General features: G+C 68.1%; 1 protein-coding gene across 13 annotated transcripts in view; it reads right to left on the reverse strand.

The window, feature by feature from the left end:
* Positions 1 to 11,516, reverse strand: part of MTMR14 (myotubularin related protein 14) — a 59,481-nt gene extending 47,965 nt beyond the window's left edge. For 12 of the 13 annotated variants that reach the window (XM_075917276.2, XM_075917279.2, XM_075917272.2 and 9 more), the window contains exons 1-4: positions 11,336 to 11,516; positions 10,692 to 10,840; positions 7,786 to 7,894; positions 162 to 237 (exon numbers count right to left, since the gene is read on the reverse strand). In XM_075917276.2, the coding sequence (XP_075773391.1) occupies positions 162 to 237; positions 7,786 to 7,894; positions 10,692 to 10,840; positions 11,336 to 11,464 (463 nt within the window). In that variant the 5' untranslated portion in view covers positions 11,465 to 11,516. Of the gene's footprint in view, positions 1 to 161; positions 238 to 7,785; positions 7,895 to 10,231; positions 10,671 to 10,691; positions 10,841 to 11,335 lie in introns of those variants that run through there. The other variant, XM_089781339.1, reaches the window with a different exon arrangement.
* Positions 11,517 to 16,550: the final 5,034 nt, after the last annotated feature.

Consider the following 16,550-nt stretch of genomic DNA (forward strand, 5'->3'; position numbering starts at 1 on the left):
TGTGTCGATATCTTTCTAGTGATTGGGAGCCAGGACATACCCATATTGCAGGTTAGTACGAACGGGCCCAGGCACCCACCCTCGATGGAGCACTGATCGCATGTTCACACGGACTCCCAGGACCTATACAAGGAGCACACGCTGTTAGGAGCCTGGCTTACCTGAGAAAATGTAGTTGTATCCAGTACGACCATACAGCTCCCCCCATCCCGCCAGGGTGGCTGACCTGCACACGTGCTGGAGAAAAAGAGCGGACAGAGGTGGGAGAGAGAACTTACTTATGCGCCACCCCCGCCGGGAGAAGGGACGGCCCCCGCCAAGCAGAGACGCGCGTACGCAGCCTTGCACTGCGCCCGCCAGGAGAAGGGACGGCCCCCGCCAAGCAGAGACGCGCGTACGCAGCCTCGCGCCGCCCCCGCTGGGAGAAGGGACGGCCCCCGCCAAGCAGAGACGCGTACGCAGCCTTGCGCCGCCCCCGCCGGGAGAAGGGACGGCCCCCGCCAAGCAGAGACGCGTACGCAGCCTTGCACTGCGCCCGCCGGGAGAAGGGACGGCCCCCGCCAAGCAGAGACGCGCGTACGCAGTCTTGCGCCGCCCCCGCCAGGAGAAGGGACGGCCCCCGCCAAGCAGAGACGCGTACGCAGCCTTGCGCCGCGCCCGCCGGGAGAAGGGACGGCCCCCGCCAAGCAGAGACGCGCGTACGCAGCCTTGCGCCGCCCCCGCCGGGAGAAGGGACGGCCCCCGCCAAGCAGAGACGCGTACGTAGCCTTGCACTGCCCCCGCCGGGAGAAGGGACGGCCCCCGCCAAGCAGAGACGCGCGTACGCAGCCTTGCGCCGCCCCCGCCGGGAGAAGGGACGGCCCCCGCTAAGCAGAGACGCGCGTACGCAGCCTTGCGCCGCGCCCGCCGGGAGAAGGGACGGCCCCCGCCAAGCAGAGACGCGTACGCAGCCTTGCGCCGCCCCCGCCGGGAGAAGGGACGGCCCCCGCCAAGCAGAGACGCGCGTACGCAGCCTTGCGCCGCCCCCGCCGGGAGAAGGGACGGCCCCCGCCAAGCAGAGACGCGTACGCAGCCTTGCGCCGCCCCCGCCGGGAGAAGGGACGGCCCCCGCCAAGCAGAGACGCGCGTACGCAGCCTTGCGCCGCCCCCGCCGGGAGAAGGGACGGCCCCCGCCAAGCAGAGACGCGTACGCAGCCTTGCGCCGCCCCCGCCGGGAGAAGGGACGGCCCCCGCCAAGCAGAGACGCGTACGCAGCCTTGCGCCGCCCCCGCCGGGAGAAGGGACGGCCCCCGCCAAGCAGAGACGCGTACGCAGCCTTGCACTGCGCCCGCCGGGAGAAGGGACGGCCCCCGCCAAGCAGAGACGCGCGTACGCAGTCTTGCGCCGCCCCCGCCAGGAGAAGGGACGGCCCCCGCCAAGCAGAGACGCGTACGCAGCCTTGCGCCGCGCCCGCCGGGAGAAGGGACGGCCCCCGCCAAGCAGAGACGCGCGTACGCAGCCTTGCGCCGCCCCCGCCGGGAGAAGGGACGGCCCCCGCCAAGCAGAGACGCGTACGCAGCCTTGCGCCGCCCCCGCCGGGAGAAGGGACGGCCCCCGCCAAGCAGAGACGCGCGTACGCAGCCTTGCGCCGCCCCCGCCGGGAGAAGGGACGGCCCCCGCTAAGCAGAGACGCGCGTACGCAGCCTTGCGCCGCCCCCGCCGGGAGAAGGGACGGCCCCCGCCAAGCAGAGACGCGCGTACGCAGCCTTGCGCCGCCCCCGCCGGGAGAAGGGACGGCCCCCGCCAAGCAGAGACGCGTACGCAGCCTTGCGCCGCCCCCGCCGGGAGAAGGGACGGCCCCCGCCAAGCAGAGACGCGTACGCAGCCTTGCGCCGCCCCCGCTGGGAGAAGGGACGGCCCCCGCCAAGCAGAGAGGCGTACGCAGCCTTGCACCGCCCCCGCCGGGAGAAGGGACGGCCCCCGCCAAGCAGAGACGCGCGTACGCAGTCTTGCGCCGCCCCCGCCGGGAGAAGGGACGGCCCCCGCCAAGCAGAGACGCGCGTACGCAGCCTTGCGCCGCCCCCGCCGGGAGAAGGGACGGCCCCCGCCAAGCAGAGACGCGCGTACGCAGCCTTGCGCCGCCCCCGCCGGGAGAAGGGACGGCCCCCGCCAAGCAGAGACGCGCGTACGCAGCCTTGCGCCGCCCCCGCCGGGAGAAGGGACGGCCCCCGCCAAGCAGAGACGCGTGTACGCAGCCTTGCACCGCCCCCGCCGGGAGAAGGGACGGCCCCCGCCAAGCAGAGACGCGCGTACGCAGCCTTGCGCCGCCCCCGCCGGGAGAAGGGACGGCCCCCGCCAAGCAGAGACGCGCGTACACAGCCTTGCGCCGCCCCCGCCGGGAGAAGGGACGGCCCCCGCCAAGCAGAGACGCGCGTACGCAGCCTTGCGCCGCCCCCGCCGGGAGAAGGGACGGCCCCCGCCAAGCAGAGACGCGCGTACGCAGCCTTGCGCCGCGCCCGCCGGGAGTAGGGACGGCCCCCGCCAAGCAGAGACGCGTGTACGCAGCCTTGCGCCGCCCCCGCCGGGAGAAGGGACGGCCCCCGCCAAGCAGAGACGCGTACGCAGCCTTGCGCCGCGCCCGCCGGGAGTAGGGACGGCCCCCGCCAAGCAGAGACGCGTGTACGCAGCCTTGCGCCGCCCCCGCCGGGAGAAGGGACGGCCCCCGCCAAGCAGAGACGCGCGTACGCAGCCTTGCGCCGCCCCCGCCGGGAGAAGGGACGGCCCCCGCCAAGCAGAGACGCGCGTACGCAGCCTTGCGCCGCCCCCGCCGGGAGAAGGGACGGCCCCCGCTAAGCAGAGACGCGCGTACGCAGCCTTGCGCCGCGCCCGCCGGGAGAAGGGACGGCCCCCGCCAAGCAGAGACGCGTACGCAGCCTTGCGCCGCCCCCGCCGGGAGAAGGGACGGCCCCCGCCAAGCAGAGACGCGCGTACGCAGCCTTGCGCCGCCCCCGCCGGGAGAAGGGACGGCCCCCGCCAAGCAGAGACGCGTACGCAGCCTTGCGCCGCCCCCGCCGGGAGAAGGGACGGCCCCCGCCAAGCAGAGACGCGCGTACGCAGCCTTGCGCCGCCCCCGCCGGGAGAAGGGACGGCCCCCGCCAAGCAGAGACGCGCACGCAGCCTTGCGCCGCCCCCGCCGGGAGAAGGGACGGCCCCCGCCAAGCAGAGACGCGTACGCAGCCTTGCGCCGCCCCCGCCGGGAGAAGGGACGGCCCCCGCCAAGCAGAGACGCGTACGCAGCCTTGCACTGCGCCCGCCGGGAGAAGGGACGGCCCCCGCCAAGCAGAGACGCGCGTACGCAGTCTTGCGCCGCCCCCGCCAGGAGAAGGGACGGCCCCCGCCAAGCAGAGACGCGTACGCAGCCTTGCGCCGCGCCCGCCGGGAGAAGGGACGGCCCCCGCCAAGCAGAGACGCGCGTACGCAGCCTTGCGCCGCCCCCGCCGGGAGAAGGGACGGCCCCCGCCAAGCAGAGACGCGTACGCAGCCTTGCGTCGCCCCCGCCGGGAGAAGGGACGGCCCCCGCCAAGCAGAGACGCGCGTACGCAGCCTTGCGCCGCCCCCGCCGGGAGAAGGGACGGCCCCCGCTAAGCAGAGACGCGCGTACGCAGCCTTGCGCCGCCCCCGCCGGGAGAAGGGACGGCCCCCGCCAAGCAGAGACGCGCGTACGCAGCCTTGCGCCGCCCCCGCCGGGAGAAGGGACGGCCCCCGCCAAGCAGAGACGCGTACGCAGCCTTGCGCCGCCCCCGCCGGGAGAAGGGACGGCCCCCGCCAAGCAGAGACGCGTACGCAGCCTTGCGCCGCCCCCGCCGGGAGAAGGGACGGCCCCCGCCAAGCAGAGAGGCGTACGCAGCCTTGCACCGCCCCCGCCGGGAGAAGGGACGGCCCCCGCCAAGCAGAGACGCGCGTACGCAGTCTTGCGCCGCCCCCGCCGGGAGAAGGGACGGCCCCCGCCAAGCAGAGACGCGCGTACGCAGCCTTGCGCCGCCCCCGCCGGGAGAAGGGACGGCCCCCGCCAAGCAGAGACGCGCGTACGCAGCCTTGCGCCGCCCCCGCCGGGAGAAGGGACGGCCCCCGCCAAGCAGAGACGCGTACGCAGCCTTGCGCCGCCCCCGCCGGGAGAAGGGACGGCCCCCGCCAAGCAGAGACGCGCGTACGCAGCCTTGCGCCGCCCCCGCCGGGAGAAGGGACGGCCCCCGCCAAGCAGAGACGCGTGTACGCAGCCTTGCACCGCCCCCGCCGGGAGAAGGGACGGCCCCGCCAAGCAGAGACGCGCGTACGCAGCCTTGCGCCGCCCCCGCCGGGAGAAGGGACGGCCCCCGCCAAGCAGAGACGCGCGTACACAGCCTTGCGCCGCCCCCGCCGGGAGAAGGGACGGCCCCCGCCAAGCAGAGACGCGCGTACGCAGCCTTGCGCCGCCCCCGCCGGGAGAAGGGACGGCCCCCGCCAAGCAGAGACGCGCGTACGCAGCCTTGCGCCGCGCCCGCCGGGAGTAGGGACGGCCCCCGCCAAGCAGAGACGCGTGTACGCAGCCTTGCGCCGCCCCCGCCGGGAGAAGGGACGGCCCCCGCCAAGCAGAGACGCGTACGCAGCCTTGCGCCGCGCCCGCCGGGAGTAGGGACGGCCCCCGCCAAGCAGAGACGCGTGTACGCAGCCTTGCGCCGCCCCCGCCGGGAGAAGGGACGGCCCCCGCCAAGCAGAGACGCGCGTACGCAGCCTTGCGCCGCCCCCGCCGGGAGAAGGGACGGCCCCCGCCAAGCAGAGACGCGCGTACGCAGCCTTGCGCCGCCCCCGCCGGGAGAAGGGACGGCCCCCGCCAAGCAGAGACACACGTACGCAGCCTTGCGCCGCCCCCGCCGGGAGAAGGGACGGCCCCCGCCAAGCAGAGACGCGTACGCAGCCTTGCGCCGCCCCCGCCGGGAGAAGGGACGGCCCCCGCCAAGCAGAGACGCGCGTACGCAGCCTTGCACCGCCCCCGCCGGGAGAAGGGACGGCCCCCGCCAAGCAGAGACGCGTACGCAGTCTTGCGCCGCCCCCGCCGGGAGAAGGGACGGCCCCCGCCAAGCAGAGACGCGTACGCAGCCTTGCGCCACCCCCGCCGGGAGAAGGGACGGCCCCCGCCAAGCAGAGACGCGTACGCAGCCTTGCGCCGCCCCCGCCGGGAGAAGGGACGGCCCCCGCCAAGCAGAGACGCGTACGCAGCCTTGCGCCGCCCCCGCCGGGAGAAGGGACGGCCCCCGCCAAGCAGAGACGCGCGTACGCAGCCTCGCGCCGCGCCCGCCGGGAGAAGGGACGGCCCCCGCCAAGCAGAGACGCGTACGCAGCCTTGCGCCGCCCCCGCCGGGAGAAGGGACGGCCCCCGCCAAGCAGAGACGCGTACGCAGCCTTGCGCCGCCCCCGCCGGGAGAAGGGTCGGCCCCCGCCAAGCAGAGACGCGTACGCAGCCTTGCACTGCGCCCGCCGGGAGAAGGGACGGCCCCCGCCAAGCAGAGACGCGTACGCAGCCTTGCGCCGCCCCCGCCGGGAGAAGGGACGGCCCCCGCCAAGCAGAGACGTGTACGCAGCCTTGCACCGCCCCCGCCGGGAGAAGGGACGGCCCCCGCCAAGCAGAGACGCGCGTACGCAGCCTTGCGCCGCCCCCGCCGGGAGAAGGGACGGCCCCCGCCAAGCAGAGACGCGCGTACGCAGCCTTGCGCCGCCCCCGCCGGGAGAAGGGACGGCCCCCGCCAAGCAGAGACGCGTACGCAGCCTTGCGCCGCCCCCGCTGGGAGAAGGGACGGCCCCCGCCAAGCAGAGACGCGTACGCAGCCTTGCGCCGCCCCCGCCGGGAGAAGGGACGGCCCCCGCCAAGCAGAGACGCGTACGCAGCCTTGCGCCGCCCCCGCCGGGAGAAGGGACGGCCCCCGCCAAGCAGAGACGCGTACGCAGCCTTGCGCTGCCCCCGCCGGGAGAAGGGACGGCCCCCGCCAAGCAGAGACGCGCGTACGCAGCCTTGCACCGCCCCCGCCGGGAGAAGGGACGGCCCCCGCCAAGCAGAGACGCGTACGCAGCCTTGCGCCGCCCCCGCCGGGAGAAGGGACGGCCCCCGCCAAGCAGAGACGCGTACGCAGCCTTGCGCCGCGCCCGCCGGGAGTAGGGACGGCCCCCGCCAAGCAGAGACGCGTGTACGCAGCCTTGCGCCGCCCCCGCCGGGAGAAGGGACGGCCCCCGCCAAGCAGAGACGCGTACGCAGCCTTGCGCCGCCCCCGCTGGGAGAAGGGTCGGCCCCCGCCAAGCAGAGACGCGTACGCAGCCTTGCACTGCGCCCGCCGGGAGAAGGGACGGCCCCCGCCAAGCAGAGACGCGCACGCAGCCTTGCGCCGCCCCCGCCGGGAGAAGGGACGGCCCCCGCCAAGCAGAGACGCGTACGCAGCCTTGCACCGCGCCCGCCGGGAGTAGGGACGGCCCCCGCCAAGCAGAGACGTGTACGCAGCCTTGCGCCGCCCCCGCCGGGAGAAGGGACGGCCCCCGCCAAGCAGAGACGCGTACGCAGCCTTGCGCCGCCCCCGCTGGGAGAAGGGACGGCCCCCGCCAAGCAGAGACGCGTACGCAGCCTTGCACCGCCCCCGCCGGGAGAAGGGACGGCCCCCGCCAAGCAGAGACGCGTACGCAGCCTTGCGCCGCCCCCGCTGGGAGAAGGGACGGCCCCCGCCAAGCAGAGACGCGTACGCAGCCTTGCGCCGCCCCCGCCGGGAGTAGGGACGGCCCCCGCCAAGCAGAGACGCGTACGCAGCCTTGCGCCGCCCCCGCCGGGAGAAGGGACGGCCCCCGCCAAGCAGAGACGCGTACGCAGCCTTGCGCCGCCCCCGCCGGGAGAAGGGACGGCCCCCGCCAAGCAGAGACGCGCGTACGCAGCCTTGCGCCGCCCCCGCCGGGAGAAGGGTCGGCCCCCGCCAAGCAGAGACGCGTACGCAGCCTTGCACTGCGCCCGCCGGGAGAAGGGACGGCCCCCGCCAAGCAGAGACGCGTACGCAGCCTTGCGCCGCCCCCGCCGGGAGAAGGGACGGCCCCCGCCAAGCAGAGACGCGTGTACGCAGCCTTGCACCGCCCCCGCCGGGAGAAGGGACGGCCCCCGCCAAGCAGAGACGCGTACGCAGCCTTGCACCGCCCCCGCCGGGAGAAGGGACGGCCCCCGCCAAGCAGAGACGCGTACGCAGCCTTGCGCCGCCCCCGCCGGGAGAAGGGACGGCCCCCGCCAAGCAGAGACGCGTACGCAGCCTTGCGCCGCCCCCGCCGGGAGAAGGGACGGCCCCCGCCAAGCAGAGACGCGTACGCAGCCTTGCGCCGCCCCCGCCGGGAGAAGGGACGGCCCCCGCCAAGCAGAGACGCGTACGCAGCCTTGCGCTGCCCCCGCCGGGAGAAGGGACGGCCCCCGCCAAGCAGAGACGCGCGTACGCAGCCTTGCGCCGCCCCCGCCGGGAGAAGGGACGGCCCCCGCCAAGCAGAGACGCGTGTACGCAGCCTTGCACCGCCCCCGCCGGGAGAAGGGACGGCCCCCGCCAAGCAGAGACGCGTGTACGCAGCCTTGCGCCGCCCCCGCCGGGAGAAGGGACGGCCCCCGCCAAGCAGAGACGCGCGTACGCAGCCTTGCGCCGCCCCCGCCGGGAGAAGGGACGGCCCCCGCCAAGCAGAGACGCGTACGCAGCCTTGCGCCGCCCCCGCCGGGAGAAGGGACGGCCCCCGCCAAGCAGAGACGCGCGTCCGCAGTCTTACCTTCCCCTTGTACAGAATGACTGGGCACACAAAGCGGCCTCTGCACCTGGCCATCCTACTGCGGTTCATGAGCTCCTGCAGCTTGCCGACATGCACCGTGCTCTCAAACCTGCCAGGCAGAGAGAAAAGTCCGTTGTCTCACTCCTGCCTCCCACCAGGGCCAGGAGGCTCCTTGAGAACACACGGGCTTGCAACCGGGGTGGGGGGTGGGTCCCATCCTCACAGGCATCCCCGCTGGCCAGCTTGCTCCTGCAGACACTTACTGCAGCCGTGTGAGGCCTGTCGAGGGCAGGGATGCTAAATTCAAGTGTCCAACACAAGACTAGCACTGTGCTTAACCCTGTCACCCATTAAAGGGGGTGTGGGGAGGGAGCCCGCTCCCGCCAGCAGCCATTCGTGGGGGGCCCAGAGGACGAGCAGCTCTCCACGGGCAGCTGGACCATGGGGGGGGGCTGCTCCCAGAGGGCCAGTTAACCATTACCCAGGAAGCATCAGCCATTAAGGGAGATGCTTACCAGGTAACCCTTTCATTAACACCTCTAGTAGGAGTGTTGTCCCATGCAGCACTCCAGGGGAATGCAGGGCTGTGAGGCCCTTTGTTACCACCTGGCCTGAGTGTGAGAGTGTCTTGTTTGCAGCTACCAATGCTCAGGTCCCTGACAACCGTGGGCTGTCTGTGTCTATCACCACCCCCAGCTCTGCTGCCCCTTTGCAAGTAGGTGCTAGATACTCTCCAAGTCCTCCACATAGCTCCTGTTCCAGCCAACACACAATCACCAGAACTGCTGTTCCCAAACATCGGAGTGGCGTGTGGTTAGCAAAAGCAGGTGTATGTTTATTTAGCAAAGAACAGAGATTCATACAACTGGAAACAAATACAGTAGAATTTGAGTTATGAACTGACCAGTCAACCTCATCTGGAACTGGAAGTACAATTAGGCAGCCACAGAGACCCAAAAAAGCAAATCTTGCACAGGGTGGTATTAAATGTAAACTACTAAAAAAAGGGAAAGCAGCATTTTTCTTTTGCACAGTACACTTTGAAAGTTGTTTTAAGTCACTGTTCAGATGTAAACTTTTGAAAGAACAGAATGTTTTCTGCACTTCAGCGTTATCAATAACGGCTATTCCCAAGGGGTTTGTAACTTTGATGTTCTGGAACTAAATGGTTACATAGACAATAACATCCTGTCACACTTTCCATGTTCTAAACTCTTCTAACAAGCGCTCCTCCCATCTAAAAATGTTTCTCACCCAAAATTTTCAGACAAGCCTGGCTGAGATCCCCATTTCATAAAACAAACCCACTGAAAATGTACTTTCTTTTTCACCCCCAGAAATACCAGACCAAACATCAGACCTTCATCTGAAAACAGGGCTCTCTCCCCACTCCCTATGGCCCACAGAAAAAAAATCAGTTGTGGGCCACACACAAGTGAGAAGAAAAAACAAAAACGGGTGTGCCCCTGACTGAAAAGGAGAAAGATGCCCCCCAAATTCCTCTTGCACGCCAGAGCCTAGCAGAGTCCAGGCTAGAAGATGTTATGTACTCCAGCCCCACAAGGAAATGGGGGCGGGGCAGGAGCACCAGCACAGGGGGGCCGGGGGGAGGGGGACACAAGCCCTGAGCCTCACGGGATGGATCCAGGCAAGTCAGGGGCTTCATGCAGCCTCTGAGCCTTAGGTTCCCCACCTCTGCCCTCTGGTTTACCTCTCCATTCTGCCACAGGACACTGTGGCACTAAGAACCAAATGAATAATCATTGATTTGTCATATTCTTGTGTTTCTACTTAAATACAGCACCTCACACAGCTGAGTGGATTCCTAAATCTGTGAATAAAACGCACTGTTGTACTGAAAAGAAAGCTACAGCTTCAGGCCAAAGTGACAGTAACCCAGGCACATGCTAAATTGTAACTCTTGCAAAGTCCAACCTGTGGCGTCTCTCCATTCTACAATGGCCAAACTGTCCCAGCAGGCGCCACACCTCTCAGGAAGTGCTTGCATCCAGATGTGATGCCTCTCTCTCGCGCCAGCCCAATGATTGTCCGAAAAGAACTTTACAAACGTTTAATTCGTTTTCATGACTGAAATCTTGTGGTCATCTGACGAGGCAGCACAAGCCCCACGGAACTGAAATCACCAGGCAGAACAAACCTAACATGTGTCTGAAGAGAACACCTTGCTGACGGCACTGGGGTCCCAAAGCATAAATCGCATTCAGGCAAAGTACCGGCCCAGCCTAACCATGCTCAGAGATGAGACCTGAAACACTCTCAGCCCCAAGTAAAATGACACATTCTTCTGCCCACAGTCAGCGGCACTACACAGTTCACAGAAGCATTCTGACCCCACCCACATGCTCCTCCCTTGCCCTTACTCTACCTCAGCCTCACCCCCCCAAGGCCGCAACCTGTATTGAACATCACGAGCGCATTCACCTACACTGGATAGCGTTCCGTGGACGAAGTAGCCCACCCTTAACTGCTGTGCACTTGAAGCTGCTTTGCAATATACTCAGTTTTCCCCATGCGGCAAACTGAAGTTTAGCTTATTTCTTCACTTGTAGAAAAGCCCAAGAGCTTGAGGCAGCAGGTACTCTCAAAGGGCCAAAAAGACTGCAAAGCTCCACAAGATTAGGGTCTAGAGCAAAATATTCTAACACCATGGAACAGCCTCCCAGCTGCCAAATTCACAGTAGGGTGTGGAGCCATTCCCAGCTCAGTAGTGCAGAAGTAGCCTAGCAGATGACAGGTCCAGATCATGTATCCCATAGACAGTGCAGACACAGAGCTCTGTAAAGGGTGCCAAACCCTGGTGTGCAGGAACCTCGGCTGGGTGTTTTGCGGGTGAACAGGGTTTGGCTGGTTTGTATGGCTCTGTTGCTACCAGCTCTCCTACTTACACATCCTGACCCCGGTCCGTGCTCTCGTACTCCAGGAAGACAATCTGCCGGGGGTAGTGGCCACAAATTTCCCCATTCACATTCTGGATCAGGCTGTAGCAATAGTCCTTGGCAAACAGCTCCAGGCAGCGCGTCTCAATCCTCTCCACCTGCAAGCAGCCAGTTACAGCTCAGGGGCTGGAGCCCAGGCACATGGTACTTCTGCTGCTCATGGGCTTTGCCCCAGACAGAAGGGAAGAGGGCACCTGGTCCCTTTTGGGTTAGGCAGGGCAGAGCAAGGGCAAAGGGGGGGCCTTGGCACAGCCTGGAGAAGGGTGGGGGAGGGCTCCAGTGAGGGAGGCACCCAGTGGGGGGGGGGCAGTTGGGGAGGAGCGGGACCTGGAGGAGGGAGAAGAATGTAGTGGGGCCCAGAGGGAGGGGCTGGTGGGGAGGGGTGCCCGGGGGGAAGGGCAGTCAGGGCAGGGCAGGTGGGGGGAGGGGCAGAACGGGGGCCCAGTGGAGAAGGGTACCAGTGGGGGGCGGGGCCCACGAGGACCGGTCGGGGGGGCGGGGCGGGGCCTGGCGGGGGGCCCGGGGGGGGGCCGGGGCCTGGCGGGGGGCGGGGCCCAGGAGGCCCGGTGGGAGGGGGAGGGGCCCGGTCTCACCTTGGCGCTGCTCGCGGCCCCGCCGCCCCCGTCCTTGGCCCGATACTGCGCCCGGGAGAACTCGAGCAGCAGCTCGGCCAGAGCGCGCTCCCCGCCGCCCGCCGGGGGGCAGCCCCGGGCCCCCGCCATCCCGCTCACGGCGCCCGGCCCATCGCGCCCTCCGGCCGCTTCCGCTTCCCACTGCCGGGGCCGCGGCGCGCACCGGAAACGCGCGACTGGCCCAGCCAATCCGCTGCCGAGAGGGGTCAGGCACTTCCGGCCGCTGGCGTGACGCCATCACAACGCGACGTAGGCGTGTGACCCGCGGGGCGGGTGCTGCTGGCTCGGGATACTCCGCCCCCGCGGGGGGTTGAAACTGGCTCCCCCCGGCCAGACCCAAGGGGAGGGGGAAACTGGCTCCCCCCTGGCCAGACACAAGGGGGGGGGTTGAAACTGGCCCCCCTGGCCAGACACAAGGGGGGGGGGGTTGAAACTGGCTCCCCCCTGGCCAGACACAAGGGGGGGGGGTTGAAACTGGCCCCCCTGGCCAGACACAAGGGGGGGGGTTGAAACTGGCTCCCCCCTGGCCAGACACAAGGGGGGGGTTGAAACTGGCTCCCCCCTGGCCAGACACAAGGGGGGGGTTGAAACTGGCTCCCCTGGCCAGACACAAGGGGGGGGGGTTGAAACTGGCCCCCCTGGCCAGACACAAGGGGGGGGGTTGAAACTGGCCCCCCCGGCCAGACACAAGGGGGGGGTTGAAACTGGCTCCCCCCGGCCAGACACAAGGGGAGGGGGTTGAAACTGGCCCCCCGGCCAGACACAAGGGGGGGTTGAAACTGGCCCCCTGGCCAGACACAAGGGGGGGGGTTGAAACTGGCTCCCCCCGGCCAGTGGCGGATAAGATTTGGTGAAGTTCCTCGGCAGGCAGGCCCTAGTCCTTGGCTCGCGCGGCCCAGGGGCTCCTGCCCGGGTGCTAGCTGGGTGAGCTTGGAGCCTCTCTCCTTTTGCTCCCCAGGCTGGAGCCGCTGCGGGGCACAAGGCGCATTCACAGCGGGCAGGCGGCCCAGACTGGGTGGGGAAGGCCAGGCCCCAGGGCTGTGCCAGGCATCGTTCCTGAGTGCGCAGCCAGGGCACCAGGGCAATGGTGCTCCTGTTCCAGGGCTGCTAACTGGGGAGGGCTTCATGCTGGCTGAGCCCTGGGGAATCCTGCAGCCTCCTGTGATCGCGGCTCAGCTGAGGCACATTTCAGGCCCCGCCCCTGTGGAACAGGCTATCATGGGAGATTTGGATAGGAAGAGAGTCCACAGGGCCACCCCCAGCTAAACCAGCCCAGCCTGGGTTTTGTCAGCCTGGGCCTTAGAAACTTCCCAAGGTTGGAGATTCCCTCAGCGACCCAGCCCAGTGCTGCACTGCGCCCCCAGGGGAAGTGTTTTTCCTAATATCCCGCCTCCCCCGCAACTGAGACCTGTCTTCTGCCGCCATTGAGAACAGCCTGGCCCCTTCTTCACCCGCCCTTCTGCAGACTAAACAAACCCAAATCCCTCAGCCTCTCCTCATAAGCCATGTGCTCTGCCCCTCAGCATTTTTGTTGCCCTCCTATTTGTCCACATCGTTTCTATAGTGGGGGGCCCAAAACTGGCCGTGAGACTCCAGATGTGGCCTCACCAGTGCCAAATAGAAGGGAATAATCACCTCTTGAGGGCTCTAGCTACACTGCGCATTGTTGCGCAAGAAGGTATGCAAATGAGGTGTGAGGATGAAAATCGCCGTGCCTCATTTGCATACCTAACGAGCCACCATTTTTTCGGAAGGAGCTTTTGTGCAAGAAAGAGCTGTCTACCCTGCTCCTCCTTGCGCAAAAATCCCTCTTGCGCAGGAGCCGTTCTTCCTGAAAAGAAGCAGCAGAACGGCTCTGCGCAAGAGGGTTTTTTTGCACAAGAAGGAGCGGGGTAGACGGCTCCTTGCACAAAAGCCCCTTCTGCAAAAATGGCAGCTCATTAGGTATGCAAATGAGGTGTGGAGATATTCATCCCCATGCCTCATTTGCATACCTTCTTGCACAACAATGTGCAGTATAGACATAGCCTAGGTCAGCTGGCAGTGCTCCTACCAGGTCCTTTCTGCAGAACTACCATTTAGTCAGTCGGTCCCCAGCCTGTAGCAGGGCTCGGGAGTCTTCCCTCCTAACAGCAGGACTCTGCACTTCATCAGATTTCCTTTGGCCCAACCCTCCAATGTGTCTAGGTCACTCTGGACCCCACCCGGCAACGTATCTACCGCGCCCCCCGCGTAGCGTCATCCGCAACTGTGGCCGGCAGTGCAAAGCACACCGTCAGCCAGCTCATTAATGAGGGTGTTGGACACCCCCAACTGCGGCGGCAGGCCGTGTGACGCTAACTGCCACCATCTGCCACCCTGCTATCCGCAGTACAGTCCGCTCAGCCTGGCCATGCTGCTTGAACTTGCCAGCAAGAGCAGTGCGGGAAACCGCATCACAAGCTCTGCTACCATCCAGCTGTCATGTCCGCCACCTTCAACACAGCCCAGAGCCAGTTCTCCCATCGCAGCAGGCAACCGGCTTGGGCAGGCAGGACTTGCCCCTGGGGACGCCATGTCGACTGTTCCTGATAAACGTCCTCTCCACCAAGTGTTTCACAATATCTCTGTGCCGGGGTCCCTTCCCCCCCCCCCCCGCATGCCCCCCAGCCACAGCCGGCTCTGCGCTGTCCTGTTCTGGGGGTAGCCCTTTGGCAGCTGAGCTGAGGTGTCAGGCGACGAGCACAGCGAGACCTGGCTAATGGCTGCAGTGTCTGTGCGTAGCTGTCACTCTAAGGCCCAGCTGGCATCGCAGGCCTGGGCAGTGCTGGCCTTGTGCCCTGGGATGCCAGAGGGGACAGGTTGTGCTGGGGCTGTGGTGAACCAGCAGTTTAGCCAGGGAGCTCGACATGGAGGTCGCATGTTGCACAGAAACATGCTGCTGATTGAATGACCCCACCTGTGCTGGGGTCCTGGCTGTCCCCAGCTGCAGTGCTGGTCAGCCTCGTGGCCCAGGAAGAGCATGGCACACGTGGGCCATGTGTGTGGGGGCCTGAAGGGGGCCTGGGGCCAGCAGCTGGTGGGCAGAGCTGTGATGGCATATGGCCAGTTTATCCATCTGTCCCAGGCCCATGCTTGGGGCCATGCAAAGTCCAGGGGGTGGCGGTGGCCTGGCACCAGCAGCAAGGTTGGGTCCCGCACTCGCGGGTGGTGGCAGAAAGTGAAGAGACACACCCCGAGTCCAGTGCACCTGGCTCTCCGCCGCGTCCGTAGCCTGGGGCAATAGCTGGAACCACTCCCTGCACGCACTGCTGGGGGCAGTGCAGAGATGTGACCTCCCCAAGACCCCCCCAGGCTCCACTCTGTCCCGGCCTCCCCTAAGACTCCCACAGGCGCCGCTCCATCCCAGCCTCCCCCGAGACCCCCCAGGCGCCGCTCCATCCCGGCCTCCCCTGATGCCCCAGGCGCCGCTCCATCCCGGCCTCCCCTGACGCCCCCAGGCTCCGCTCCATCCCGGCCTCCCCTGAAACACCCCCAGGCGCCACTCCGTCCTGTCCTCCCCTGACACCCCCCAGGCGCCGCTCCATCCTGGCCTCCCCTGACACCCCCCAAGCGCCGCTCCGTCCCGGCCTCCCCTGACACCCCCCAGGCGCCGCTCCGTCCCGGCCTCCCCTGACACCCCCCAAGCGCCGCTCCGTCCCGGCCTCCCCTGACACCCCCCAGGCGCCGCTCCGTCCCGGCCTCCCCTGACACCCCCCAGGCGCCGCTCCGTCCCGGCCTCCCCTGACACCCCCCAGGCGCCTCTCCGTCCCGGCCTCCCCTGACACCCCCCAGGCGCCGCTCCGTCCCGGCCTCCCCTGACACCCCCCAGGCGCCGCTCCGTCCCGGCCTCCCCTGACACCCCCCAGGTGCCGCTCCATCCCGGCCTCCCCTGACACCCCCCAGGCGCCGCTCCATCCCGGCCTCCCCTGACACCCCCCAGGCGCCGCTCCGTCCCGGCCTCCCCTGACACCCCCCAAGCGCCGCTCCATCCTGGCCTCCCCTGACACCCCCCAGGCGCCGCTCCATCCCGGCCTCCCCTGACACCCCCCAGGCGCCGCTCCGTCCCGGCCTCCCCTGAAACACCCCCAGGCGCCACTCCGTCCCGTCCTCCCCTGACACCCCCCAGGCGCCGCTCCGTCCTGGCCTCCCCTGACACCCCCCAGGCGCCGCTCCGTCCTGGCCTCCCCTGACACCCCCCAGGCGCCGCTCTGTCCCGGCCTCCCCTGACACCCCCCAAGCGCCGCTCCGTCCCGGCCTCCCCTGACACCCCCCAGGCGCCGCTCCATCCTGGCCTCCCCTGACACCCCCCAAGCGCTGCTCCGTCCCGGCCTCCCCTGACACCCCCCAGGCGCCGCTCTGTCCCGGCCTCCCCTGACACCCCCCACGCGCCGCTCTGTCCCGGCCTCCTCCGACACCCCCCAGGTGCCGCTCCGTCCCCTCCTGGGGGCAGCCCTTTGCAGTCCTTCCCAGCTGCTGGCGTCTCCTGAGACCCCCGGGGGCAGCTGCTGCCTGGTGAGCAGGCGATGGCTGCGGCCCGCGGGAGGGTCTGGCCAGGGGATGGGGCTGCCAGAGCTCACCAACGCCCAGCTGCATTGGGCACCAGGAGATTGGGAGCTCTCTGGTGCCCCATGCAGCCAGCTCTGCCAGCAGACAGACTCCCTCCCGGATGCCTGGCCCCAGCTTCCTCCCAGCCCCATCTCCAGCCTTTGCCCTGGTTCGGGCCAAAGATGTCAAGTGGTCGCACCCCTCTGGGCACCGGGTGCCAGGGCCATTGTGCACGGGCGGGGGCTGGGCAGGCACCCGCACCAGGAGTCCCCCTCTCGGGGCAGTGCAGGAAACTGAGGCACACGTGGGCTGGCACAGGACAGTGACATTCATGGCAAGGGGATTCAGCCCCACTTGGCCCCACTGGCTCGCCGTGGGCTCCCCACGCCAGTCGGGGTGTGCGAAGGCGGGGGGCCGCTGGCAGCCAGGGTGCAGCCGGAAATGCTGCAGCTGAGGAAGAAGAAGCTGGCAGCGGCCCTGCAGCTCGTGGGGCTGTTCAATGAGCCAGGCAGGTCCTCGCAGCGGAGGGCAGGCGGGCCAGGTCCATCCCGGCCGGCGCACCGGAGGGGGCCCTGGCAGCCGCCTGTCCCAGACCCAGGAAGCCACCGTG

The sequence above is a fragment of the Pelodiscus sinensis genome, chromosome 11 (assembly GCF_052426305.1).
Source record: "Pelodiscus sinensis isolate ZL-2025 chromosome 11, ASM5242630v1, whole genome shotgun sequence".
In the NCBI taxonomy this organism is placed as follows: domain Eukaryota; kingdom Metazoa; phylum Chordata; order Testudines; family Trionychidae; genus Pelodiscus; species Pelodiscus sinensis.